The 26,905-nt window shown below is 47.3% G+C and overlaps 1 protein-coding gene across 1 annotated transcript; it reads right to left on the bottom strand.

The window, feature by feature from the left end:
• Positions 1-10,927: 10,927 nt before the first annotated feature.
• Positions 10,928-13,072, bottom strand: LOC308277038 (histone-lysine N-methyltransferase SETMAR-like; the record flags this gene model as incomplete). The annotated part of the gene is made up of 2 exons (XM_080716083.1): positions 10,928-11,695; positions 12,956-13,072. The coding sequence occupies 2 exons, from the start codon at positions 13,070-13,072 to the stop codon at positions 10,928-10,930; spliced, it is 885 nt and encodes a 294-aa protein (XP_080572209.1).
• Between the last annotated feature and the right edge of the window lie 13,833 nt (positions 13,073-26,905).

Genomic DNA, 26,905 nt, shown 5'->3' with positions numbered 1-26,905 from the left:
ATCCCAAAGATAAAAGAGGACTGGGTTTTTCTATGGGGCCACTGAACAATTAAAGATTAAATGGAAAACAGATGTGCCAGTGTGGGTCTCTCAGTGGCCCCTTCCTAAAGAAAAAGTTAAAGCAGCCCACGAACTGGTACAGGAGCAGTTATTGGCAGGACATTTACAGTCCTCCACATCTCCATGGAATACACCTATTTTTGTTATCAAAAAGAAATCAGGTAAATGGAGATTGTTACATGATCTTCGAGCAGTAAATAATAGTATGGAGATCATGGGACCAGTGCAATTGGGGCTACCAGTTATATCGGCCCTCCCTGCCAATTGGCCCACTGTTGTATTGGACATCAAAGACTGCTTCTTCTCTATTCCACTGCATCCTGCAGATACCCCTCGATTTGCTTTTACTATACCGTCCATTAATCATCAGCAGGTGGATCAAAGATATGAATGGACAGTACTACCACAGGGTATGGCTAATAGTCCCACGTTGTGCCAAATATATGTAGATAAAGCTCTACAATCTATTAGAAGAGAATTTGCTTCTTCCATGATTTATCATTATATGGATGATATTTTATTATGTGCTAAAACCCCAGAAATTTTGGATGATATGCTTATAAAAACTATATCATGTCTTAAACAATGGAATTTAATTATAGCTCCAGAGAAAATACAACAAAGAAATGTTAAACAATACCTTGGCACCAAATTAGAAGATACTATTATTCGTCCTCTTAAGTTTAGCTTGAGGGTGGACAATTTACAAACTTTAAACGATTTCCAAAAACTTTTAGGAGATATAAATTGGATTCGACCATATTGCAGGCTTAGTAATGCTGACCTTAAACCTTTGTTTGATTTGCTAAAAGGGGATTCAGATTTATTTTCTTCACGATCTTTAACACCTGAGGCGCGAACATGTATTCATCTCGTAGAGGAAAGATTATCTGAAGCACAAGTAGATCGTATAGATTATCAGAAAAAATTGCTGTTATGCATTCTTACCACAGATCTCACACCCACTGGAGTGTTGTGGCAAGAGGGTCCCATAATGTGGGTACACCTCCCTCATTCTCCCAAAAAAGTGTTGCCATGGTATCCAGCCTGTGTTGCACAAATAATTATTAAGGCATTAAAGGCGACTCTGACTGCATTTGGGATGCAGCCTGATCTTATCATCACTCCATATACTAAAGAACAGCTTGCCACTCTAGCTGCCACCAATTCTGACTGGGCCATTGTTCATGTAATGGCCACAGGACAATTCGATAATCATTATCCACAACTTCCATGGCTCAGGTTTGTTTTGGCTCATCCTATTATTTTTCCAAAAAATAACTCGATCTGCACCAATTGCTGGAGCGCCAAATATTTTTACAGATGGATCCAAAGGAGGTGATATTCAAAGAAGGCTCAGATCCACAAACTTTTCTTTTTCCCCATTCATCAGCACAGGCAGTAGAGATTTTGACAGTGATTCAAGTATTTATGCTCTATGATTCCACTCCATTCAATTTAATTTCAGATAGTTTATATGTGGTACAGGCACTTAATAGCCTTGAATGTGTAGGACATATTAAGGGACAATCTACTATTCTTTTATTATTGGCTAAGTTACAACAATATATTTGGAACCGAAAATGTTCCTTCTATGCAACCCACATACGAGCTCATTCAGGACTTCCTGGACCGCTTGCTGAAGGCAATGCTATTGCAGATTTTCATACTCGAACTGTACTTATTTTTTCAAATGAAGACAAAGTGTTACAGGCTCAAGAATTTCACAATAAATTTCATGTAAATTCCCAAACGCTGAGACTAAAATTTAAAATCACTAAAGAACAAGCTCGACGCATTGTATTGCAATGCAAAAATTGTTTGACATTACCGCCACAGCCTACTACGGGAGTAAATCCTCGAGGTTTGCGACCTCTTCACCTATGGCAAATGGATGTCACGCATGTTCTTGAATTTGGCTCTCTTAAATATGTACATGTTTCCGTGGATACATGTTCTGGAGTCATCTTTGCCTCTGCTCATACTGGAGAAAAGGCCCAACATGTAATTTCCCATTGTCTGCAAGCTTTTGCTGCCTGGGGCATCCCTCACCAAATTAAAACTGATAATGGACCTGCTTATGTTTCTCAAAGATTTTCTCATTTTTGTGCCCAAATGGCTATACACTTAAATCATGGATTACCATATAATCCACAGGGCCAAGGCATAGTAGAACGAGCCCATGCCACTATTAAGTCTGCTTTAATAAAACAAAAAGGGGGAATAGGGGCTCAATGGAGCACACCAAAAGATAAACTAAATCTTATATTATTTATTCTAAATTTTTTAACGTTAGATGCCAATGGACGAACAGCAGCGGAAAGACATTACAGGCCTCATGAGCGCTATGCAGGGCAAGCAATGTAGGAAGATATTCTTACAGGAGCATGGAATGGTCCGGATCCAGTGCTAACGTGGGCTCGAGGGTCAGTGTGTGTTTTCCCACAGGACAAAGACTCGCCAATTTGGGTTCCTGAAAGATTGGTGCGCCATGTACAGGAACCAATGGAAGATGCCAAGCAACAAATGGATATGGCTAACTCTGTTGGTAATGTTCAAGATTGGAGTGAGTGAAAAAGATCTTTGGGGAATTATTTCTGCTTTCCCTCTTCCTTTACCTGTATCTACCACTGCCACCATTTTTCCTCGGTTCTTTACGACCAATAGTTCCTTAAATTTGCCATGGATTCCCTTTGATGAAGAAATTAGGCCTTATGCATTCTTCAATATAACATTAAGTGGTAGTTTATGTTTTTATGCTAATAAAATTTTAAACGATACCTATGATAGTACTAATCCATGCGTGCAGTTATATAATCAAACTATGGGAAAATTTCAGCCATTTAATGATTCCAGTCCCATAGGAAATGTTACTGTTTTGGAAGGATATGCTCCTATAGCATTTTCTAGATATGAACATCCCGAAAATAAAACAGCTCCTTTGCAGCCGCGGTGGGCTCCAAAATGTTATAGCCCACGTAGCTGGCCATTTAAATGGACTGATTGCCAAGACTCTAAGGTAGTCTGGGCCTCTTCAGGCTATGATTTAAGTTTTTCTCCAGGCATATCTACTATGCGCAATCATACTTGGGCAGGATATAATTATACATATCAAAATCCTATACAGTATAAGCCGCCCAATCCTTTTAATATTTGGCTTCTCTGTGGGAGAGCAGGAGGCTGTACTGATATAACAGCTATGTCTATGATTTTAGGGGGAACTGTAAAAAATTGCAGCTATTCTCAGAATTTTTCCAATACTTTTGAGGATAGCGTCAAAGAAAATTGTTCAATGGGACCACAACTCCCATTTGGACCCACTCCTGTTTGTGTAACTACTCCATTTTTTTGGCTTGTTTCTAATAGTTCCTTGGTTAATGATAGTCTAGGTTGTTTTATTGATACCTGTTTTCTAACTTTCTGCTGGAATGCTTCTATGCACCCTTGAGCAGTAGTAATGTGACTGCCTATAGCAGTTCCTTGGCCAGTAAGAGTGGATGTAAATTCCCTTCCAGTTTTGCTGAACCGAGAAAAGAGAGATTTTGGAATTTCTGCTCTTATTGCTATAATTGTGGCCTCTGTGACCACAACAGTTACAGCTGCTGCCGCTTTGGTGACGTCTATAAATACTGCAGCCACTATTAATGCCCTATCCTCACATGCGGCTACTGCCATGGTTCAGCAAGCTCAAATAAATGGACAACTTAAAGATGGCATATTAATGGCAAATCAAAGAGTAGACCTGTTACAAGAACAGGTTGACATTCTAGGGCAAATGGCCATGGTACCATGTATTCATAAATTATCTGGATTATGTATAACGTATGTGCAGTATCAGAATTTCTCCCATGCAGGTAATTTGTCTCGTCAATTAAGCAAGATGCTTCTAGGGACTTGGAGCCGTGAATTTGAACACACCATTTTTGAGCTTCGAGCGTCCATCGTTGCAATTAATTCTACCCGTGTGGAAGTCGCTACAGTACAACAATGGATGGACTTGATACATGGAACATTGGGTCTCTTAAAAGATTGGGGTGGCATGGCATTGTGGGCATTCTTGCTGGTGGTAGCATGCTGTTTCCTGGTTGGATATATCAGGCGAACTCGACAACGCACACTGCAACAACAGCGCATATTGGTGCAAGCTATGGCAGCCCTTGAAGCTGGCTCATCTCCCCACGTATGGCTCAGTATGCTGGATCGGTAGTCAGTGACGGGTAAGATCTTCCCCGGGACCTTTCAACCTAAGACAGGGAAACAATCATGCTATTGTTCTCCCAATGACGGGTAAGACTGGTCCTTGAGGGTCGACGACCTAAGACAGGCATGATCCCGAGCCTTATTTTAATAAAACAAAAAGGGGGAGATGTCAGGGCCCACTCGGCTGGACCGAGATGGCACCCAGGCTTGTTGCCAGCATGGATTCAAGATGGCGCCTAGGCTTGCAGCCAAGTCATTAGACTCACAAGATGGATGTCTCCTTGAGCATGCGCAGTGTGCCATGCTACGTGCCTGCAGAATGATCAGTGACGCCTACCACCAGCCTGCCTATTAGAAAGTCAGAAGTGTGCATGCCCTAGCTGTGGAAGCTTGGGGTTGGTAGGGAATAGAAGGAGGGATTATGATGCTGATATATATTGTGCTTGTTGTACGCATTGTCAGACATATTAGAAGAGACATATTAAAGAGATATTCAAAAGAGACATATTAAGGATCCATTAAAGAAGAATTCATATTTCAGCTTAAGAGGTGTCTGTGTCGTTCTCTAAGCCCCTGCGGGTCGGAGTCTTAGGGAACGATAGCATGGCATTGTGGGCATTCTTGCTGGTGGTAGCATGCTGTTTCCTGGTTGGATATATCAGGCGAACTCGACAACGCACACTGCAACAACAGCGCATATTGGTGCAAGCTATGGCAGCCCTTGAAGCTGGCTCATCTCCCCACGTATGGCTCAGTATGCTGGATCGGTAGTCAGTGATGGGTAAGATCGTCCCCGGGACCATATCAACCTAATACAGGGAAACAATCATGCTATTGTTCTCCCAATGACAGGTAAGAATGGTCCTTGAGGGTCGACGACCTAAGACAGGCAAGATCCCGAGCCTTATTTTAATAAAACAAAAAGGGGGAGATATCGGGGCCCACTCAGCTGGACCGAGATGGCACCCAGGCTTGTTGCCAGCATGGACTCAAGATGGCGCCTAGGCTTGCAGCCAAGTCATGAGACTCACAAGATGGACGTCTCCTTGAGCATGCGCAGTGTGCCATGCTACGTGCCTGTAGAATGATCAGTGACGCAAAGCCTCATGCTACCACCAGCCTGCCTATGAGAGAGTCAGAAATGTGCATGCCCTACCTGTGGAAGCTGGGGTTGGTAGGGAATAGAAGGAGGGATTATGATGCTGTTATATACTGTGCTTGTTGTACGCATTGTCAGAGATATTCAGAGATATTATGAAGAAGAATTAAGGATCCATTAAAGAAGAATTCATATTTCAGCTGAAGAGGTGTCTGTATCGTTCTCTAAGCCCCTGCGGGTCGGAGTCTTAGGGGACAATACCAGAGGACACATTCGGGTTAGAAGCACTATGTGTGCCACGATGTGAGCAAAGTTTTAACCAGAAGTTCCACTTTCTGCCACCTCTGATTCCTCTTCCTAGGCATTTGCGTGCGTGAAAGATTCACGCGCAGAAAATTGGCTGGCTTAAGCAAGGCCGGGATCGGAGCCTGCCGTGAGGCAAGGCTGGTGCTGGGGCTTCCGAGGCCGCGATCAGAGCCTCCTGAGGGATTAGGCTGATGCCGGGGCCAGTGGCTGGCATCAGAGCCTTCCATGAGGCAAGGCCGCTATTGAGGCCTCTGAGGCCAGGATCGGAGCCTGCCGAGGGGTTAAGCCGGTGCTGGAGCTAGCGAGGCCGGCATTGGAGACTGCCGTGAGACAAGGCCGGTGCCGGGGCCTCCGAGGCTGGGATTGGAGCCAGCTGAGGGGTTAGGCCAGTGTCGGGGCCAGCGAGACCAGAATCGGGCCTCCCATGAGGCAAGGCCGCTGCTTGAGCCAGCGAGGTCTGGATCAGTCCACCGGGTAGTCAGGCCACAACGCGGGCCATCAAGAGTGGGATCGGTATTTGTAACACAGCATGCACAAAGAAATATTGCAGAAAATTAAAACCAGATGCTTCCCCTAATCAGCAATAACTAGGAGGAAAGGGGCAACAGAAAGTGGTCGAGCTATAGAAAGGGCCCTATAGTGAAGCAATTAAGGTGACCAATCAGAGGGTATGGAATAGAGGAGGATGGAGCCTCTTTAAAAAGCAGGAGATACATAAACATATGTATCAAAGTTAATCACCAAACAAGCATGGGATCGAGGGAGGGGGAGGGAATGGGATGGGGGCTGGATAAGGGCTAATTGGATGATGTGTGCTTGTATATCCTCTCAAGTCTTGTATTCCAATGTGATGTATGATTTAAAATAATTTTTAAAAATTTGGCTGGCTTAAAGAAAGCAGAGCCCCGAGGGAAAGTGTTGTCTCTGGCCAAAGTACTCCCCCACTCCTAGATATTCTTTCATAACTATTATTCTTTTGATAATCATTTTTTTAACTTTCCACATGAATTGCTCCGGTGATATAAGATCAGGACTGAGAGAAACTGAGTCTGTGGAAAATAAATTTTCTAGTAATTTGTCTAAGCCTCTAAACACCCTCGGCTTTGCTCAAAGACGTAATTCTAGTCAGAATTCAGATCCTGTGGAAGCATTCCTGCTACAGCAATTACAAATGCAGAATTCCTCCCCATCTGTGACCTTCATTCTAATCATTACAATAGAGTAGAGAGCTAGGAGGAATCTTGACCTTTGCACCTAGTGATAGCACTGCCTGGAGACAGGGCGACACCACCTGGTTAAAATAGTTATGACAGAACAAAAGACAGATATAATAAAAACTTCATGTTGTTTTGGGGGCCCTGTCTACTGAAATATATTTTAAGTGTTTAATAGGGTGAAGCGTTCAGACAGCAGATGGTATTGCAGACAAAATCCAACAGACATTCATCGAAATCCTCTAAATCGTCATAAATGTACACGGATTTCCCTACACCAACTACACGTATGAAAGCTGGAATCTCGGACTTCGTCCCCATTCAGTTCAAAGGAGGTTGCTAGACAGAGAAGGACTTTGGACTAAGCCCTAGGAATAAAAGGTTTCAAAAGGGTTAAAGAAAACTCTCAAAAACTGAATTCTTCAAGGGATTTTGGATGTGACTTTTGTTCTTCTGGAATTTGCCCACTAAAAGCCTCTGCAGCTGCAAGGCCAAGGCAAGGCCAAAGGGGCTGACTTGAAGCACAAGACCCACCTGCAGGGTCACGGGACTGATTTCAATCACAAAGACCTGGGCTGTCACAGGCCTTGCTTTTGTCTTGTTCAGGGTTGGTGATTTACATGTATATCTCACTATTGTTTTTTGGGTGTTTGCACTTTACTACTAGGGAATCATGGGGAAATAGGGAAGTACAAAAAATCTTGTGCCTAGAATAAAGTGTCAATTGCACAACAGGCATTTGTCTGTGTCAATCGTTTCAGATTTTTTTTTTCCTGGAGAAGAATCTCCACTTTTAGCGTCCTGAACAAGAACTTAAAGAAGTTTATTTCATTAAAAAAAAAAAAAGGGAAAAAATCGCTGCAGAGAAGTGGCTGCAGAACTATAAGCGAAACCTTTGCCCACCTTTCTGAGAACCTCGGTCCCGAACGGACTCAGTGCCCATATTCAGTGCCCAGCTGAACCAGTCTGCCGCAACTTCCCACCCATGGGAAGACGCACTCGGCTGCGGCAGGTGAGGCTTTATCGGAAGTCCCACTTCATCGTCCACGAGAAAAAGCACTGCAGAGAGAATCCGGACGTGTGCCACGAGTGCAGCAAAGGCTTCAGCCAGGAGTCCATCTTTGTTGGACACTAGTGGACACACTTGAAGGAATAGCCGTAGTGGAGGTCACTGTTTAGCATTTACTTTTCTTTGGGGATCATCTCAGCGAGAGCGAGACTGACCTCTAGTGGCGGTTAATGTATTGAATTATACTTTTCTTTGGGGATCATCTCAGCGAGTTTAGACTCCACTGTAGTGGAGGTTAATGTATTGCATTTTACTTTTCTTTGGGGATCATCTCAGCGAGAGCGAGACTGCCCTCTAGTGGAGCTTACTGTTTTTCATTTTACTTTTCTTTGGGGATCATCTCAGTGAGAACAGCACTGCCCTCTATTGGAAGTTAATGTTTTGCATTATACTTTTCTTTGGGGATCTTCTCAGTGAGAATGAGACGGCCCTCTAGGGGAGGTCAATGTATTGCATTGTACTTTTCTTTGGGGATCATTTCAGCGAGGAGACTTTCCTCTACTGGAGGTTAATGTATTGCCTTATACTTTTCCTTGGGAATAATTTCAGTGAGAACAAGAGTGCCCTCTAGTGGAGGTGAATGTATTGCATTCTACTTTTCTTTGGGGATCATTTCAGGGACGAGACTGCCCTCTTCTACTGGAGGTCAATGTATTGCATTTTACTTTTCTTTGGGGATCATTTCAGCGACGAGACTGCCCTCTAGTGGAGGTTAATGTATTGAATTACTCTTTGGGGATCATCTCAGCAAGAACAACACTGCCCTCTAGTGGAAGGTAATGTTTTGCATTATACTTTTCTTTGGGGATCTTCTCAGCGAGAATGAGACGGCCCTCTACTGGAGGTTAATGTATTGCATTTTACTTTCTTTGGGGATCATCTCAGCGACTGCGAGACTGCCCTCTAGTGGATGTTACTGTATTGCATTATACTTTTTTTTAGGAATCATCACAGCCAGAACGAGACTGCCCAGGAGTGGAGCTTAATGTACTGCATTATACTTTTCTTTGGGGATTTTTTTTTGAATTATCAAAACTCATTGCAGCCGGGCATGGTGGCACACATTTGTAATCCCTGCACTTGGGAGACCGAGACAGGAGGATCACGCAGGTTCGAAGCCAGCCTAGCTGGCTTAAGAGACCAATTTCAAAAAAAAAAAAAGTATGAAAGAGGTCTGGGAATTTAGCCCGGAGGTAGAAGGGTTTCCAGGAACCCCAGTACCCCCCGAAAAAAACCCTCTGCAACAATGCACCATTAAAATTTAAAAACCAGCTGAGCGTGGTGGTGCACGCTTGTAATCCCCGCTCTTGGGAGGCTGAGACAGGAGAATCACGCAGGTTCGAAGCCAGCCACGCTGGCTTAAGAGACCCTGTTTCCAAATTTTAAAAAAGTATAAAATAGGTCTGGGAGGTAGAAGGGCTTCCAGGAACCCCAGTACCACCAAAAAAAAAAAAAAGTCTGGGAGTATAGTCCAGAGGTAGAAAGCCCCTGGGTTCCTCCCACAGTACCCCCCACACACACACACAAAATCAAAATTTCCATCCTCCTGTCCCAGCCTCCTAAGTGCTAGGATTATGAGTGTGTGCCACCACACCTGGCTTGAATTTTTCATTTTGAAGCAGAGTCTCACTAAGTTACGGAGCCCTTGCTAAGTTGCTGAGGCTGGCCTTGAACCTTTGATTCTCCTGTCTCAGCCTCCCGGAACTAGGGTTTTCTTGAATCATGGCTGGATTTGGTGCAAAAGCCCAATAATGGCAGCTTAAACAAGGAGACAGTTTCTTCTAAAGGAACAGCGCTGTGAGATCAGAACGTAGCGTTTTCCACAGTACCGATACTCATACCACCTTCTACCTTGCTGATTTGTTCAACACGCCCTTGCTGCTGCTGCTTCTTCTTCTTCTTCTTCTTCTTCTTCTTCTTCTTCTTCTTCTTCTTCTTCTTCTTCTTCTTCTTCTTCTTCTCCTTCTTCTCTTCCTCCTCCTCCTCCTCCTCTCCTCCTCCTCCTCTTCCTCCTCCTTTTCTTCTTCCTCTTCCTCTTTTTTTGTGGCATTGGGATGGAACCTAGGGGTATTTGACCGCCAAGTGACATCCCTAGCCCTATTTTTTATTCTTTCTTTATTTTTGGTGGTACTGGGGCTGGAACCCAGAGGCTTTCTACCTCCGGGCTATACTCCCAGACCTATTTTATATTTTATATTTTATTTGGAAACAGGGTCTCACTAAGTTGCTGAGAGCCTCACTAAGTAGCTGAGGCTGGCTTTGAACCTGTGCGATCCTCCTGTCTCAGCCTCCCAAGCGCTGGGATTACAAGCGTGCGCCACCATGCTCAGTTTGCACGATACTTTTTGTTTTGTTTTGTTTTGTTTTTTTGGTGGTCCTGGGGCTCCTGGAAGCCCTTGTACCTCCGGACTACACCCCCAGACCTATTTTATATTTTATATTTTATTTGGAAACAGGATCTCTTACGCCAACTCGGCTGGCTTCGAACCTGCGCGATCCTCCTGTCTTCGCCTCCCAAGCGCGGGGATGACAAGCGTGCCCACCACTCCCGGCTTGCAGGACCCTTTCTGAGGATCACCTTGAAGTGTGGCCTGCTGGGATTGCTGCCCCTACCCCGGCCATCACATACACATTTCTGCTTATAGGATGAAAGAAGAGAAGGGCAAGATACCCAACTTAAGGACACACAATTTTTTGCTTTTATCCTGCAAGCAAGAAAACACTTAGTCGTGTCTAACTGGGAAAGCGAGTATTCTGAACAGTTATGTATCTATGTAAAAACGAAGAGGTGGGATGCGTTCGCAGTCCTGATACGGATTGGATTCGGTGCGAGAGCCCAGTACTGGTAGCTTCAACCAGGAGTCTGTTTCTCCTAAAAGATCAGAGCTGCGAGATCCGAGCGTGGACTGGGAGGCTGAGCCAGGAGGGGCGCGGGTTTGAGGCCAGCCTCCGCCTGCACTCTTCCTGATGGACACCTGGCTAAGGGCAGTACAGTGAACCGTCAAAAGGCAAGAACCCGGCACACGCTGCGGCCCCGCAGGAGCAGGGTTTCCGCAGCTGCCCGCCCTGGGGCCTCTCTTCTTCGCCCCCTTCCACGGGGTTGAGGAACCTTCCCGAATAGTCGTAAGAGAGCTCTTCTCCCGGGCCGATGGCCGTGGCTGCGAAGAGGGCCAGTTTAGGTACCATCGAGTCGACTCGGACGGGGACCATGACCAGGTTGGGCTGGCAGGAGTGGTTCAGGAACCGGCCGGCGTTGCCGATGGACGTGGGGTCCACGAAGGTCTCCAGGACCGGCCCGCCACACACGTGTTCCCTGACGGCGATGATGTAGTTGGGGTCCTGCCTCTTCTGCGAGTGAGTTCTCCTCCGCGCTTCCGAGGCGCCCAGGACCTCGCCGGCGTATTCACAGACGAATCTCCCTTTGGGTATCAACTCCAGGGTCCGCAGCCCCCAGCCCTTTCTGTCTGTCTTGAACACCTGCAGGCGGAACTGCAGCCCCCTCTGGACCACTCTGTTTGTGCAATGGTCCGCACACTGGCACAGGGCGTTGCATTCAAAGACGGGCCTGGAGTACTTGGCTCCCGGGCCTAGCACCCTGAGGCACAAGTGCTCGTCATAGTTCTCGTCCTGGCGGAGGCAGGGGCAAGAGCCGGGGAGGCAGGGGGCGGCGCCGCACCTGCAGCCGGGAAAGGTTATCTGAGTGGGGTCCGTGGCTGCTCCAGGTCCCATGACGTGATCCGGGGTGTACTGTCAACGTAGAAACGGTGCAAGTCAGCGTGAGACACGCCAGCAAAAGTACAAATAGAGCCGGGCGTGGCGGCGCACGCTTGTCATCCCAGCATTCGGAAGGCCGAGACAGGAGGATCACGGTTCTCAGACAGCCTCAGCTACTTAGCGAGGCCCTTTGCAACTCAGTGAGACCCTGTTTCAAAATAAAAAATTAAAAAAAGTAGGGTTGGGAGTGTCGTTCGGAGGTAGAATGCCCCTTGGTTCCATCTCGGTACTGAAAAAAAAAATATATATATATATATATGTATGTATGTATGTATATATAATAGACAAATATTTTCATTATTATTAGTTTTATTATTGGTGGTACTGGGGTTCCTGGAAACCCTTCTACCTCCGGGCTGCACTCCCAGACATATTTTATATATATATATATATATATATATTTTTGGAAACAGGGTCTCTTAAGGCAGCACAGCTGGCTTCGAACCAGATTGATCCTCCTGTCTCCGCCTCCCAAGTGCAGGGATTACAGGTGTGTGCCACCACCCCCGCAACAAGTATTATTTTCATGTGCATTTTGGAAACTATAACGAGTGCAGCAAAACCCATGGCTTTATGGACAGTACTGATTATGATGATTCTAAAGAGAATATTTATATAAATTAATTTATTATTATTATTATTATTATCATTATTTTGTTGGTACTGGGGTTCCTGGAAGACCTTCTACCTCCGGGCTACACTCCCAGACCTATTTTTATATTTTTATTTGGAAACAGGGTCTCTTAAGCCAGCGAGTCTGAACCAGCGCGATCCTCCTGTCTCCGCCTCCCAAGCGCGGGGATTACCAGCGTGTGCCACCACGCCTGGCATTTATTCTTAAATGAGTTAATTTCATCCTTAAAATAAAGTGAGTTCTTTTATTTCATTTGCGGGTCTGGGGATGGAACCGAGGGGCATTCTACCTCCGAGCTATACCCCTAGCCATATTTTTTATTCTCTATTTGGAAACAGGGTCTCACCATGTTACAGAGGACCTTATGTATTTAGCCCCGCCCCTCACTGGATAGGCACGCCCCTCCCTGGGAGGGCAGCACACAGTCTCTTGGGTATCTGGCCCCGCCCCCTGGATAGCCCCGCCCCGGAGGGGAGGGCAGCACGAGGCTGACTCGGGCATCTAGCCCCGCCCCCTGGCTAACCACGCCTCTACCCGGGAGAGTGGCACGCAGATTGGCGGGGTATCTATTCCCGCCCCCTGACTAGCCACCCCCTTACCTGGAAGGGCGCTGGCCCCGCCCCCGGCGGCCACACGCTCACGGGCAAGTTCTCCAGGCCTCCCGCTATATCCAGCTGATCTATTTGAGCCGCAGGTGTCCCTTCACAGGCTGCCATCCCAGAAGGTCACTTCCTCTCTCTAACTTCCGCGACACCGGGCCGCCCGGTGCCAAGCCTCCTTCCCTGACAGGCGGGTGCCTCGCGGAGGATGCTGGGAACTGTAGTCCGCGGCCGCGCGGCCTCACGGGAGTTGTAGTTTGCACGGCCTTAGCAGAGGCCTGAGGGGCGGGGGCTCGCTGCACTTGTTTGGAGGGCACAGTCATCTGCACTGGGTAGAGGGCCCCTGTAGAGGACTGCTCAAAAAGTGGTTACGAGCTAAGCACTGTGGCACACACCTGCAATCCCGGTTCTAGAGACTCTATGTCAAAATAAGGGATGAAAAATAGGGCTGGGGGTGTAGCTCAGAGGTAGAATGTCCCTGGGTTCCATCCCCACACCTGAAAAAAAAAAAAAAAGAAATTTAAGAAATCTTTTCTCAAAAAAAAAAAAAAGTTGTTTCTCATTGAGGTATATTTTGACAATGCTCAAACCCAAATACATGAACACCAGCACTGGACAATTAAGTAAGTGGAGAGCAGGAGGTAGGGGTCAGATTTCTCACTATGAAGCACATCATAGAATTAACTTTTTTTTTCTTTTTTGGCAGTACTGGGGATGGAACCCAGGGGCATTCGACCTCCAAGCTACTCACCAGTCCTATTTTTGTTTTGAAACAGGGTCTCACTGAGTTGCAGAGGGCCTCACCAAGTAGCTGAGGCTGACTATGAACTAAGATCCTCCTATCTCGGCCTCCTGAATGCTGAGATCACTATCAGGCACCACCTTTATTTATTTTGAAATGAGGTCTAAGTTGCTGAGGGCCTTACGAGGTTGATGAACCTGTGATCCTCTGGTCTGAGCCTCCCAGGTACTGAGATTACAGGTATGTGTCACCACGCCCAGTTCAGAATTCATTTGTGTACAGACAAATTTGATCTTTTTTTAAATTATGATTTAAGACTGACTCCCGCTTACAAAAGTCAGTTCTCTATGTTGTGTTACAGACGGCCCTGCAATTCAGAAGCCAAAGCAGAAATTCAAGTATCATCCTCACTCCCAGTTCTACAGGTTGACTCGGCTCAGCTGAATGGTCCTCATTGGGCTCCCATGAGGCTGCAGTCGTCGGCTGGGATCCCGTCCTGTGAAGCCCCGGCAGGACAGAGCATCCACGCGGCTCGCTCGCTGCCCGGCACCGCTCTGTGGCTGGAGTTCTCAAGCTCAGCAACAGGGTTTGAAGAGGAGAGTTTAAGGCCTCTCCTGAACCGAGCGCAGGGGCCCCTTAATATCACTTCTGCTATGTGAGGGGAGGGGCCAAGGGTGGGATTGGGACTGAAGCCAGAGGCAGTCTATCTCCCAGCCACACCCCAGGCTTTTTTATTTTGAAATGGGCCTTGCTAGGTCGCTGAGGTTTGCACTCAGTTGCTGAGGCTGGCCTCACACCAGCAATCCTCCTGGCTCAGCCTCCCTCAGGGGTAGGATTGTAGGTGTGCGCCAACACACCTTTGGTTCTACTTTTTGTTGTTGTGGCGGTGGTGGTGGTTTGTTTTGTGGTACTGGGGATTGAGCTCAGGGGCATTCTGCTTCAGAGCTGCATGCCAAGGCACTTTATTTTTGGTTTGAAACAGGGTCTTCCTAGGTTGCTGCAAGTCTCACTAAGTGCGTGCTAGGCTCTGCTCTACGCTTGATCAGGCAAGTTGACAAGGCTGTCCCAGATCCACAAGGAAGGAAACAAGACTTTTTCCATTGTACTCAAATAGAAAAGGAAGGAATTGAGGATGTCTGTCTCAGAGAGTACACAGTGTTCCTCTGGTGGATGGTGAGTCTGGCCTTCTCGCTGAAGCCTTGGCCACAGTCATTGCACACATATTGCTTCTTTCCCGAGTGTGTCCTCTGGTGTCTGGTGAGTGTGGACTTCTCTTTGAAGCCTTTGCTGCACTCACTGCACACATATGGCTTCTCGCCTGAGTGTGTCCTCTGGTGGATGATGAGTGTGGACTTCTCGCTGAAGTCTTTGCCACACTCATTGCACACATACAGCTTCTTGCCCTAGTGTGTTCTCTGGTGTCTGGTGAGGGTGAAATTCTCCCTGAAGCTTTTGCCACACTCACTGCACACATAGGGCTTCTCGCCCGAGTGTGTCCTCTGGTGGATGATAAGGTAGGACTTATGGCTGAAGACTTTGCCACACTCACTGCACACTGGCTTCTCGACCGAGTGTTTCCTCTCATGTTTGATGAGGTAGTACTTATGGCTGAAGCCTTTGCCACACTCACTGCACACGTAGGGCTTCTCACCCGAGTGTGTACACTGGTGGATGATGAGGTAGGACTTCTCGCTGAAGCCTTTGCCACACGCACTGCACACGTAGGGCTTCTCGCCTGAGTGTGTTCTCTGGTGGATGATGAGATGGGACTTATGGCTGAAGCCTTTGCCACACTCACTGCACACGTAGGGCTTCTCGCCCGAGTGTGTCCTCTGGTGGATGATGAGGTAGGACTTCTCGCTGAAGCCTTTGCCACACTCACTGCACACGTAGGGCTTCTCGCCCAAGTGTGTCCTCTGGTGTCTGTTGAGCGTGGACTTCACGCTGAAGCCTTTACCACATTCACTGCACATGTAGGGCTTCTCGCCCAAGTGTGTCCTCTGGTGGACAATGAGGTTGGACTTCACGCTGAAGCCTTTGCCACACTCATTGCACACGTAGGGCTTCTCGCCCGAGTGTGTCCTCTGGTGTCTGGTGAGTGTGGACTTCACGCTGAAGCCTTTGCCACACTCACTGCACACGTAGGGCTTCTCGCCCAAGTGTGTCCTCTGGTGGACAATGAGGTTGGACTTCACGCTGAAGCCTTTGCCACACTCACTGCACACGTAGGGCTTCTCACCCGAATGTGTCCTCTGGTGGATGATTAGGTGGGCCTTGCGTTTATAGCCTCGCCCACACTCGTGACACACATACGGCTTCTCGTCAGAGTGTGTCCTCTGGTGGATATTGAGGTTGGACTTATGATTAAAGCCTCGCCCACATTCATGGCACACGTAGGGCTTCTCGCCTGAGTGTGTCCTCTGGTGGATGATGAGGTGGGACTTAAAGTTAAAGCCTCGCCCGCATTCATGGCACATGTAGGGCTTCTCGCCTGAGTGGGTAATCTGGTGTCTAACGAAGGTCGACTTCAACCTGAAGCCTCGCCCGCACTCTTGGCACACATACGGCTTCTCGCCTGAGTGCGTCCTCTGGTGGATGATGAGGGAGGCCTTCTGTGTAAAGCGTCGCCCGCACTCACCACACACAAAGGGCTTCTTCCACGAGTACAGCTTCTGGTGCCTGGTCAGGCACGTCTTCAGACTGAAGCCCTTCTCACACACACCGCACACGTATGGCTTCTCCCCTGAGTGTGTCCTCTGGTGACTGAGCAGGCCGTTCATCTTGCTGGAACGCAGTCTGCGCTGGCCACAGGCAACTGCTCCAAGACCTAGGCCTTCTGCCCTCCTCAGCACCTTGTCGGAGTCTTTGGGGGTCCTCGTCTGAGCCGGGCTCTCCTCCATCCCCAGTGCTCTGATGTGATGCTGGGAACTACCTGGTGGCCTCTGGAGTGGCCTGGGAAATTCTCCAAAAGTACTTTTCTTGGGCCTACCAAACCGAGACTTGGAGCCTTCTCTGTCTTGATCTTCTGCTCTGTCGCTCCAGGATCTATCGTCCGAGGCTCGCTGCTCCTTCTGGTCCTCCGCGTGTGGGTCCCCAGGTGCAACAAGTCTTTCTGCACATAAGCATGTGAAGATCCAGGGGCAGTGGCCACACAGCACGTTTTGCTCCAGAGATTTCTGGTTGGAGAAATCAGGAGGGCAGAGAGTAATGGAGTGCAGGGGTGGGTTTGGTCCTGCCGGAGAAAGAGAAGGCCAAGTCAGATGGAACTCATTTGATGGTGAGATTTGACCACATTCTTCAAATCCTTAATAGCAAATGTTACTTACCAAGAGGTAGGTTCTTTCTTTCTTTCTTTCTTTCTTTCTTTCTTTCTTTCTTTCTTTTTTTTCTTTTTTTTTTTTATTGGTGCACTGTATTCATACATCATAGTAGGATACATACTTTTGTAGACATACATGCACACTTTTCCCAGTCAGCCCCCACCCAATCCCCACCCCATTCTATCCCTATCCCTCCCTCCCATGCTTGGCTTAGTAGTTGACATCTAGTATTATGGCAATTTATCTAAAATTAAAAATGATAATCTCACATAAAAGTTTCATTTGTCTGATACCAAGCTTTTGATGAATTAAAGATAACATTTCAATATTTCTTTTAGCTTTCTTTCTTACCAGAGAATATTTTTTATCTATTTTTTAGGTGAAACTATCATATATTTATATATTTATTTTTCAGAAAAAAATCTATCCTAATATGGAATATGGACTCTAGGTACCCAAAACGATCTTGAAAAACAAAGCTAGAAGATATATATTTTCTGATTTCAAACCATATAGAGCTACAATAATTGAAACAGTGTAGTACTGTTCTAAAGGCACATATATAAACCATTGGAGTTAAATAAAAGCCTAGAGCTAAATTCTTCCCTATATTGTCAAGTTATTTTTGACAAGATTTCCACGAACAATTGGTGGTGGAAATAATAATCTTTTAACTAAATATTGTTAAAAAATAATAATTACATGGAAAAGTATAAAATTGAACCTTACCTAATCCCATATACAAGTATTAACTCAAAATAGATAAAAGACCTAAATATAAATCTTAAGACTATAAACTTTTAGGAGAAAATCTGGGTCATTAAACCTCACAACATTGAAATTGGCAGTGATTTCTTGGTTATGATTTCAATGGCACAGGCAACAGAAGAGTATACAAACTCCCTAAAAAATAAAAAAAAATATTGTATATCCAAAGACAATGTAAACAGAGTTAACAGTTACTAATAGAATGGGGTAAAATATTTCCAAATGCTATATCTGAAGGTATATTAATATTCCAACTAGAAATCCTAGAAATTAACAACAATAAAGGCAAACAATACCCTTTAGAGATAGGTAAAAGACTAACATAAATAATGAATCTCCACAGATAACCAATCTTAGTTGTCTGTTGGATGTAAAATCTTGTTTCTCTAGTTCTGCAGTGTGTTACCTGTTTCTTCTTTATGGTTAATCTCTTTGAGTATTTTCTCTAGTGCTGGTTTTGAAGACATAAATTCCTTCAGTTTCTGTTTGTCATGGAAGCTTATTTCTCCATCTAATTTGATAGAAAGTTTTGCTGGGTAGGAAATTTTTGGCTGGAAGTTGTTTTCTTTCAGAGTTTGGAATATGTTACTCCACGCCCTTCTGGCTCTCATGACTTGGTTTGGGAAGTCTGGAGTGATTCTAATTGGTTTGCCTCTGAATGTCACTTGGCCCTTTGCTTTTGTTGCCTTTAAGATTCTCTGCTTGGCTTCCACATTGGTCATTTTGACAATTATGTGGCGTGGGGATCCTCTTCTCCGATCCTGTGTAAAGGGAGTTCTATAAGTTTCCTGGACCTGTGTATCGACCTCTTGCTCTATGTCTGGAAAATTTTCTGCTATTACTTCCTTGAAGAGATTGTTGATCCCTTTGGTTTCACTTTCTTTTCCCTCCTCTATTCCAATTATTCTTAGGTTAGCTCTCTTAAAATGGGCCCATATTTCTTCAATATCAGATTCCTGCTGTCGGATATTTTTTTCTAGATTAGAAACTATGCGTTCATTTTTGGATTGCTCATCTTCTAAGAGCGAGATTCTGTTCTCCATGTGTTCTAATCGGTTTTTTGTGCTTTGAATTGAGGCCTTTACTTCATTAATTGCATCCTTTATCTCTTCTTGGCTCTCTCTGAGTTCTTTTCGAAGCACCTCTATTATTTCTACAGTTATTTTCCTGATTTGATCTTCTAGAAATCTCTGATTTTCTGTTTTATCGGATTCTGATGTTGTGGGGTTGTGGGCATTCATTGCTCCAGTGTTATTCCTCTTTCCCATGATTTCGGAAGTTTGTGCCTTCTCTGGGTTCTTCCCTTGGGTCACTATGACTTCACTTAAGGTGTTCTGGATCTCGAGTCAGTAGTATCTCAGACCCCACTACTCCTTTACTGGGTTTTATCACAGAGTCTCTGACCCAGATAGTCGATAGAGGCTGCTTTAGACTGTGGGGGGTGCCAGGTTGCACGTTCTCCTATGTTGTGATATCTCTGCCACCGCCCCTCCCCCACGGGGTCAAGTCCCAGGGAGTACAGTACTGGGATTTCTCCTCTGTGGCCTGCAATTTGACTCACTGTTCTTGAGTACGCAGATGTAGGTGTACTGGCCTCGCTGAATTTGGTGCTGCTGCCGCCGGTGGCAATATGGCGCCGCTGCTACACCCTCAGCTGTGGGGCTGGTGTTTTTCTTCTTGGTTTTGAATCCACTCTGAATCCCTGCAGCGTGTGCTGAGCTCGGCCACTGGGAGCTTTAGATGCTCCCTGCGTGGAGAAATCCCACCTGACTGTTCCGCAGCAGCTAACCTCGGCTTGCTGTAGCCGTCGGGTGAGTTCGCCGGTGCCGCCGGCAGTATGGCACTGCTGCCGCGTCTCCGCGGCCTCGGGCGTGAGGCTGGTTATCTCCTCTGTGGCTCTGGTCTCAGTCCGCTTTCTCTCTGGAGCCTGGTGATTTTTTATTTCACTGGTGATGGTGTTTTCTGGCTATGAAAGGCGCTGATTTTGTGGTAATGGAGATTTGTTGTTAGCGGGGCTCTTAAGCCCCGCTTTTCTCGGTCGCCATCTTCCCGGAAGTCTCTTTCTTATTTATTTATTTATTTATTTATTTATTTATTTATTTATTTGGTCTGGGGTTGGAACACAGAGGCATTTGATCTCCAAGCTACACAACCTGCCCAATTTTTTATTCTTGTTATTTTGAAACAGGGTCTCACTGAGTTGCAGACGACCTCACTAAATAGCTCAGGCTGTCTGCGAACCGCAATCCTCAGGTCTCAGCCTCCCAAATGCTGGGATTACAAGCGTGCGCCACCATGCCCAGCTCCAAGAGTTACTTTATATGACCAACTTCCCAGCCCAATAGTACACCTTAACAGACAGGGGACAGCAAAGGCATCACAGGCACTTTTGGGTGTATAAATAGGGACAACATCGACAGTCTACATGATTCTCACTACGATAACCTTCCAACGCACAGCAACACACACAGAAACCATGCCTGAAACTTGTGTTCTTTTTTCTCACTGAGAGCTAGCTAACCAGTGAACTGTGCTCGTCTGATCAAGAGATAGGTAGAGGGCACAGTCATCAGCACTGGGTAGAGGGCCCGTGTAGAGGGCTGCTCAAAAAGTGGTTATGAGCTAAGCACTGTGGCACACACCTGCAATCCCGGTTCTAGAGACTCTGTGTCAAAATAAGGGATGAAAAATAGGGCTGGGGGTGTAGCTCGGAGGTAGAATGCCCCTGAGTTCCATCCCCAAAACTGCAAAAAGAAAAAGAATAAAAAACAGGGCTGGGAGTACAGCTTGGAGGTAGAATGTCCCTCAGGTCAATATCCAGTACCACAATAAATGATTACATACATACATACATACATACATACATACATACATAACATCTGAGCTGGGTGTGGTGGCTCATGCTTGTAATCCCCATGCTTGGGAGGTGGAGACAGGAGGATCGTGCTGGTTCGAAGCCAGCCATGCTGGCTTAAGAGATTCTATTTCCAAATAAAAAATATAAAATAGGTCTGGAAGTGTAGCTCAGAGGTAGAAGGGCTTCCAGGAACCCCAGTACCACAAAATACAATAAATTAAAATAAATAAAATAAAATAAATAAATATAAAAAATGAATAAATAAAAATAACATCTTAAATAAAAATTCATGGTCTAACTTGGGCAAGGTGATGCATGCTTGGAATTTTAGTATTTGGGAGGCAGCGACAGGAGGATTGCGGTTCATGGACAGCCTCTGCGTCTTGGTGAGGCCCTTCACAACTTAGTGAGACCCTGTTTCACTAAGAGCAGGGCAGGGGTGTTGCTCGGAGGTAGAATGAACCTAGGTTCAATCTTCACGACCACAAAAACTTAAAAATGCAAAGGAGAAGTAGACAAGAGTCACTGATACCTGAGAACTGCTGCGCTCTTAGGTTTTACATCAAGTAGTACTTGATGAAGAAGAATATGGAAAGTTAAGAATGTATAGTTTTAAGAGCTAAAAGACAAAATGAAGGACGTTATATGTATTTTTACATCACCTTTTTTTTTTGCGGTCGTAGTGATGAAACTCAGGGACACTGTACCTCAGATCCACACCACTACCTGTACTTTGTAAGTCTTTTCATTTATTTATTTATTTATTTATTTATTTATTTATTTATTTATTTATTTATAAACAGGGTCTCACTGAGTTGCGAAGGGCCTCGCTAAGTAGCTGGAGCTGTCAGTGAACCGTGATCCTCTCATCTCAGCCTCCCCAAGACTGGGATTACAAGCGTGCGCCACCACGCCTGGCAGTTTACATAACCATGGAAAAGTGTACAAACCACTCTTAGCTTCAGTTGCTTTGAGCACTCCGCTTAAATTTCTCAACTGACTTTTAAGCTTTATGTCTCCCACTGGGCTTTGTTTTCTTTACATCATTCAGTGTCTGCTCTATTCTTCTTGATCTTTTCTAAAAAGATAACAAAAGAGAAAAAAACCCACAAACATGTACAAGAGTTACCCCGGGAAGGCCAGGGCTTCCTGGAGGAGGAAGGCGACAGGAGACCCAGGAAAGCCCTCAGGGGGTGAGGATGAGGTCTGGAAGGGAGGCCGAGCCAGGCAACGTGAACGCAGGCCGAGAGCTCCAGAGGCAGCTCCCTGCACTCGGGCTCGGCGCCGCCTCCCTCCGGCCTCTCAGCTGCTCACACCCTGCATCCTGGAGCTCACTGGCCCAGTTTCCTGCCACTCACCCGCACGGGAGGCTGGCGCGCATCTGCTCTCTTCTCTCCACGCCTCTTTCCCTTGCTCCAGCTGGGCGATCAGCTTTGGTTTAGAAAACAGAATTCCTGCACACAGGAAAGGATGACAAGATGACCTGACGTCGTGGGTCAAGGGCCAGGGAAGAATTCAGAGGCAAGGCAGGTGAGGAGCTTGAAAGGGTGCGGCAAGGACCTGAACGAGTGGGGCCAATCCACTCATGAAGGCACTGATTCTGTTCCAAGCCAGGTGGATGAACACCGCCTTCACCCATCAAAGTATAAGTTACTAAGGAAGAGAGCCCAGCTCAGAGGAAAAGGCCCAGAAATGCAGAGTATCAGAGAGAGCGCATGTGCGCACGCACGCACACACACACACACACACACACACACACACACACACTTTCAATTCAACAAACCTTACCTTCATGGGAGAAACAAAATATTTTTGCTTTTGAGTGCTACCCAAAGATCCAGTTAAAAATAAACATTGCTAGCCAGGCATGGTGGCACAAACTTGTGGTCCCAGTACTTAGAAGACTGCGACAGGAGGATCTCATGTTTATGGCCAGCTCAGTAACTTAGTGAGGTCCTGTTTCAAAATAAAATAGCGCAAGGGGTGCAGCTTGGAGGTAGAATGCCCCTGGGTTTAATCTCCAGTAACATAAATAGAGCAAAAGAAAGAAAAGAGAGAAAGAGAGAGGGAGATTGTTGCCTCAAATATATCCAAACTGGAAGAAATGCCAGTCTTAAGCATACCACACTTACCCAGAGAGACCAGGTTTCTGTAGTTCTCCAGCATCACCTCCCTGTACAGGGTCCTCTGATCAGGGCTCAGCAGGCTCCACTCCTCCTGGGAGAAATACACGGCCACATCCCTGAACGCCATGAGAGCCTGCAACACAGACACGGCCCTGCTCACCTGAGGCCTGGCCTTGCTCGGGTGAGGGCCAGGGAGCAGGCTGCTCTGGGAGGCAGGGGGCCTCTAGATCCTGCCTCGACTGCACCCCTGTTGCCATGGGTGCCGACACCTTTAAACCCTGTCCCTATCCAGCCAGCTGCACTTGTGAACACACACATTCAACGTCCTGGGTGGCCTGCTTGGGGTATACATGAGAAAATGAAAAATCCCTAAGTTTTGAGAACTTTAGCTCTAGGCAGAAGAGCAAACAATATAAAAAAATTAAACGGTAGTCAAGTATAATAGACTGAGTTTTAAATATTTAAAGGAACAGTATTGGTGCTGGGGGATCTAAGGAACTGAACTCATACAGTTCCACAACGGCAAAGACTAAACCACAGCCCAGCCTTTTCTGATTCCCACAGTCCGCGGCCTGCTCTGGCTGAGCTCATGAGAAGTGGCCACGTATGTACAGCACAGTGTCTGAGGGGGAGGCCTCCTCCCCACCAGTGAAGGCCGCCATTCTCTTCCACTATGCAGTGTGAGGGCCATGGAAACCCACGACTGAATGTTGTTCAAAGCAGCACACAGCCAGGCAGGAGAACCGACAGCTGCAGAGAGAGGAATGCGGGACTATGGGTGGAGGAGCAGTGAGGGGAGCACCGGGCTCCGTGCTCCCTGAAGAAGCTCTCACTGTTAGAGCCTCTTTTCCTGGAGGAACCAGCTGGAGCTCCGATCGGTGGAGAGAACACTGCGGGAAATTCTAATATTGAACGCAGAAAACCTGCACCAAAACCTGCACATGGTTCAAGAGGCAAAGGCAGAGGTGCCACCTGAGCCGGGCAGTCAGGAGCCCAGGAGTCCTCCCTCTCCCCAGCAGGCAGTCCTCCTGGGCAGCCAGGATTACAGGACACAGAGCAAGAACAAAAAGTGTTCAGAGAAGTCACTGGGAATCCTCCAGGGCCAACACGGCAGCACCTCCTCCTCCTTAAGCATCAGGGGGGATCTGCCACAGAAGACAAGGACAGGCTGCGAGCGGCTTCCTAGGCACAGAGCAAGGATGTGGTCTAGGAACTGAGCCTGCCAGCGGCGGCAGTGGAGTTCACGTGTAATCCCAGCATCTCAGGAGGCTGAGGCAGAAGGATTGCAACCTTGAGGCCAGCCAGGAAACTTGACCCTGTTTCAAAATTTAAAAAGATAAAAAAAAAATAAATAAACATCTGGGGTGAAACTTAGTTGCAGAGCATTCCTAAATTCATCCCCAGAACCACAAGAAAAAAAGAAGAAAGGGAGGAAGGCAAGCAAGGAGGGAGGTATGGAGCCTCCTCTGACACGCTGTCAACACTGAGCATGAAGCCTTCCTCTGCTGCTGAAGATGAAAGGAAAGACGTGCTGAGCTCGTACTACACAGAGACTGTTCCAGACACCGCGTCGCGCCTCATCTGTCCTTACAACAGCCCCATCAAGAAGCCGTGTTACCACTTCACAGACGACAACACTGAGGCACAGTGAGATCAGTCCCTCGCCCCTGGTGACAAATTATAAAGCGACAAGCTGCAGAGATCTGGCTGTGGAGACGAGGCTCTTCAAGGCTGTAGGAGTCTGTGAGATGAGTCAGGCTGGTCACGAGGCTCTTCAGTGTGGATTCTGCGTGACAAGTCTGGGGAGGGCCACCTACTTCTGGGCACCTGCCGTTTCTCATTGTAAAACATGAAAATGGAACATAAAATCCTGTGCGTTTGGTGGCCGACGCCAGCCCCCTGGACCTTGCAAGACTTGCCAAAGGAGCCCCAGCTCGACCGCCTCCTCCAAGGCCAAACCCAGGGATGGTCAGACAGATTGATACCCTAGATCGTGCCACCGTGGCCACCCCATGCCCAGTCAAACCACGCTTGTCCAGTTAAGCCACGTGCCCTGTGCCCTGCCTTAGAAAGGCAGGATTGAAACCAAGGGGTCTTTCTATTCCGGGTTCTTTTCCAGTGGATATCGACGAACTCTGAGAACTAGGAAGAGTACAGAAATATGAAAGCTTCTTTTAGGTTAGGGAAAGATAAGGCAACAGAACAGAAAAGAGCAAAGACAGAGTACAAAGGGGGGTCCTGAAAATAGTGATCCCGACACCCTTGGGAAGTAGAGTGTGTGTGTGTTACTGGAGAGGGAACCCGCGGCATTCTACCTTCGTGCTAAATCCCAGCCTAGTTTTCATTCTTCATTTTGAAACAGGGTACAAGTGGGCTTTTTAACATACCTGAGGGTGTCTATCAGCTTTTTTTTTTTTTTTTTTTTTGGTGGTGGTACTGGGGGAGGAACCCAGGTCCTTTTCTACCTCCGGGCTATACTCCCAGACCTATTTTATACTTTATGTAGAAACAGGGTCTAAGTTGCTGGGAGCCTCACTCAGTAGCTGAGGCTCCCTTCAACCTGTGCGATCCTCCTGTCTCAGCCTCCCAAGCGCGGGGAGTACAAGCGTGCACCGCCAAGCCGGCTTCTATCTGCTTTTTTATGATTAGTCAGAATTGGGTTGGGGGACCGCGGCTTGTGCAGTGTCAGCCCTTCACCTGAACCACCTGGGGGCCGCTGGGGCCTGGTTCCGTGGCCTCGCACTCTCACCCTCTGCTCACCTCGCCAAGCTCCCTGGGGACGCAGATGGCCACTTTAAAGCTTTCTGTTCCTGGCCCTCGGCCCTGCCTCCGATCAGGCCTGACCACCACCAGCTCGGAAGCCAACGAACCATCGGACACCTGGCGCCAGGGACAGTCCCGTCGCCTGCGATCTCAGACCCCTACCACCCCACGCCCCAAGCCCCCGACCCTGCAGCCCTACGGCATGAGCGACCCCGTCGCCATGTCGGATTCCACCCCAGGCCGAGTCTCTCCGCCACGAGAACCCTAGGACAGAGGCCCGGCCGCGCACTCACCTCCCACCGCTCGCAGCTCACTGCAAGTTACTTCTCCAGAGGCAGCGCTGCCACGGGCTCCGCCACCCGCGGCCGGCTCGTCCGCACCGCGCTGCGGGCTCTCCTCCACGCAGAAAAGGGCAGGGCAAGCGCTCCGGCTTCACTCTCCAACGCCGGGAGGAAAGAGGGGTGGCTCAGGCCCCTTAGCGCGGGCTCTCCACAAGAAGTTTGCCTGGACTACAACTCCCAAGATCCTCTGCGTGGCGGTCTTCTCCTAGGATGCTCTGCGGCTGCCATTGGCTCGCTGGGTGTGTCTCTGGGTGATGCAATCGGGCCAGCTGGAGATGGCGGCCTCTTTAACTTAAAATCACACTCGTTAGTCATGAAGAGCCTCTCTGATGATGCTCCACCTTGCTGAGTACCTGCTCAGAGCTTCGCATAGACTACAAGTCCCAGCGAGCCCTGCAGGGACTTCTGCATCCGGCCGCACCCTTTGGCAAGCGGAAGTGCCCCAATAGGCAGTGCTTTGGCGCTTTTAGTGGAGCGGAAGTTCACCAGCGGTCTTTTTACCTGGACTTGGGCAGGTCCTAGGGCCTTGTTCTCCCATCCAGCGCTATGCAGTTGAAAATCAGTGCCCATATTCCGGGGTCGCGGGCAGGTGGATCCCTATCCAGCTTGTTTACAATTGAGGAGGTGGCCCTGGGGACTGAACCCATGGTTGCCTGGAACTTCAAACCTTCAGTCTCAACTCCAAGTCCTGAGATTACAGGTGTGCACCATCGCCGCGCCTGTCCTTATATACTTTTCCCCTTTTTTGCAGTACTGGAGATTGAACCCAGGGGCATTCTACCTCTGAGCTACTATCTTTTATTTTTTTTAATCCTTTATTTTTAAACAGGCCTCACTAAGTATCTGAGGCTGGCTGCTAACTTGTGATTACTCCTGTCTCAACCTCCCAAGGACTTGAATTTCAGTCCTGTACCACATGCTCAGCTAACAGAATAAAAGAGACAAAATGTAAGCAATTACAAGAGAATATAATTTCATTTTTAAAATATGAAACAGAATACACTGACAAAAGAATAGAATTGAAATAAGAATT

This window comes from Muscardinus avellanarius (assembly GCF_963383645.1).
Source record: "Muscardinus avellanarius genome assembly, chromosome: 19".
NCBI classification, from domain to species: Eukaryota; Metazoa; Chordata; class Mammalia; order Rodentia; family Gliridae; genus Muscardinus; species Muscardinus avellanarius.
This window is presented reverse-complemented; position numbering and strand designations above follow the sequence as displayed.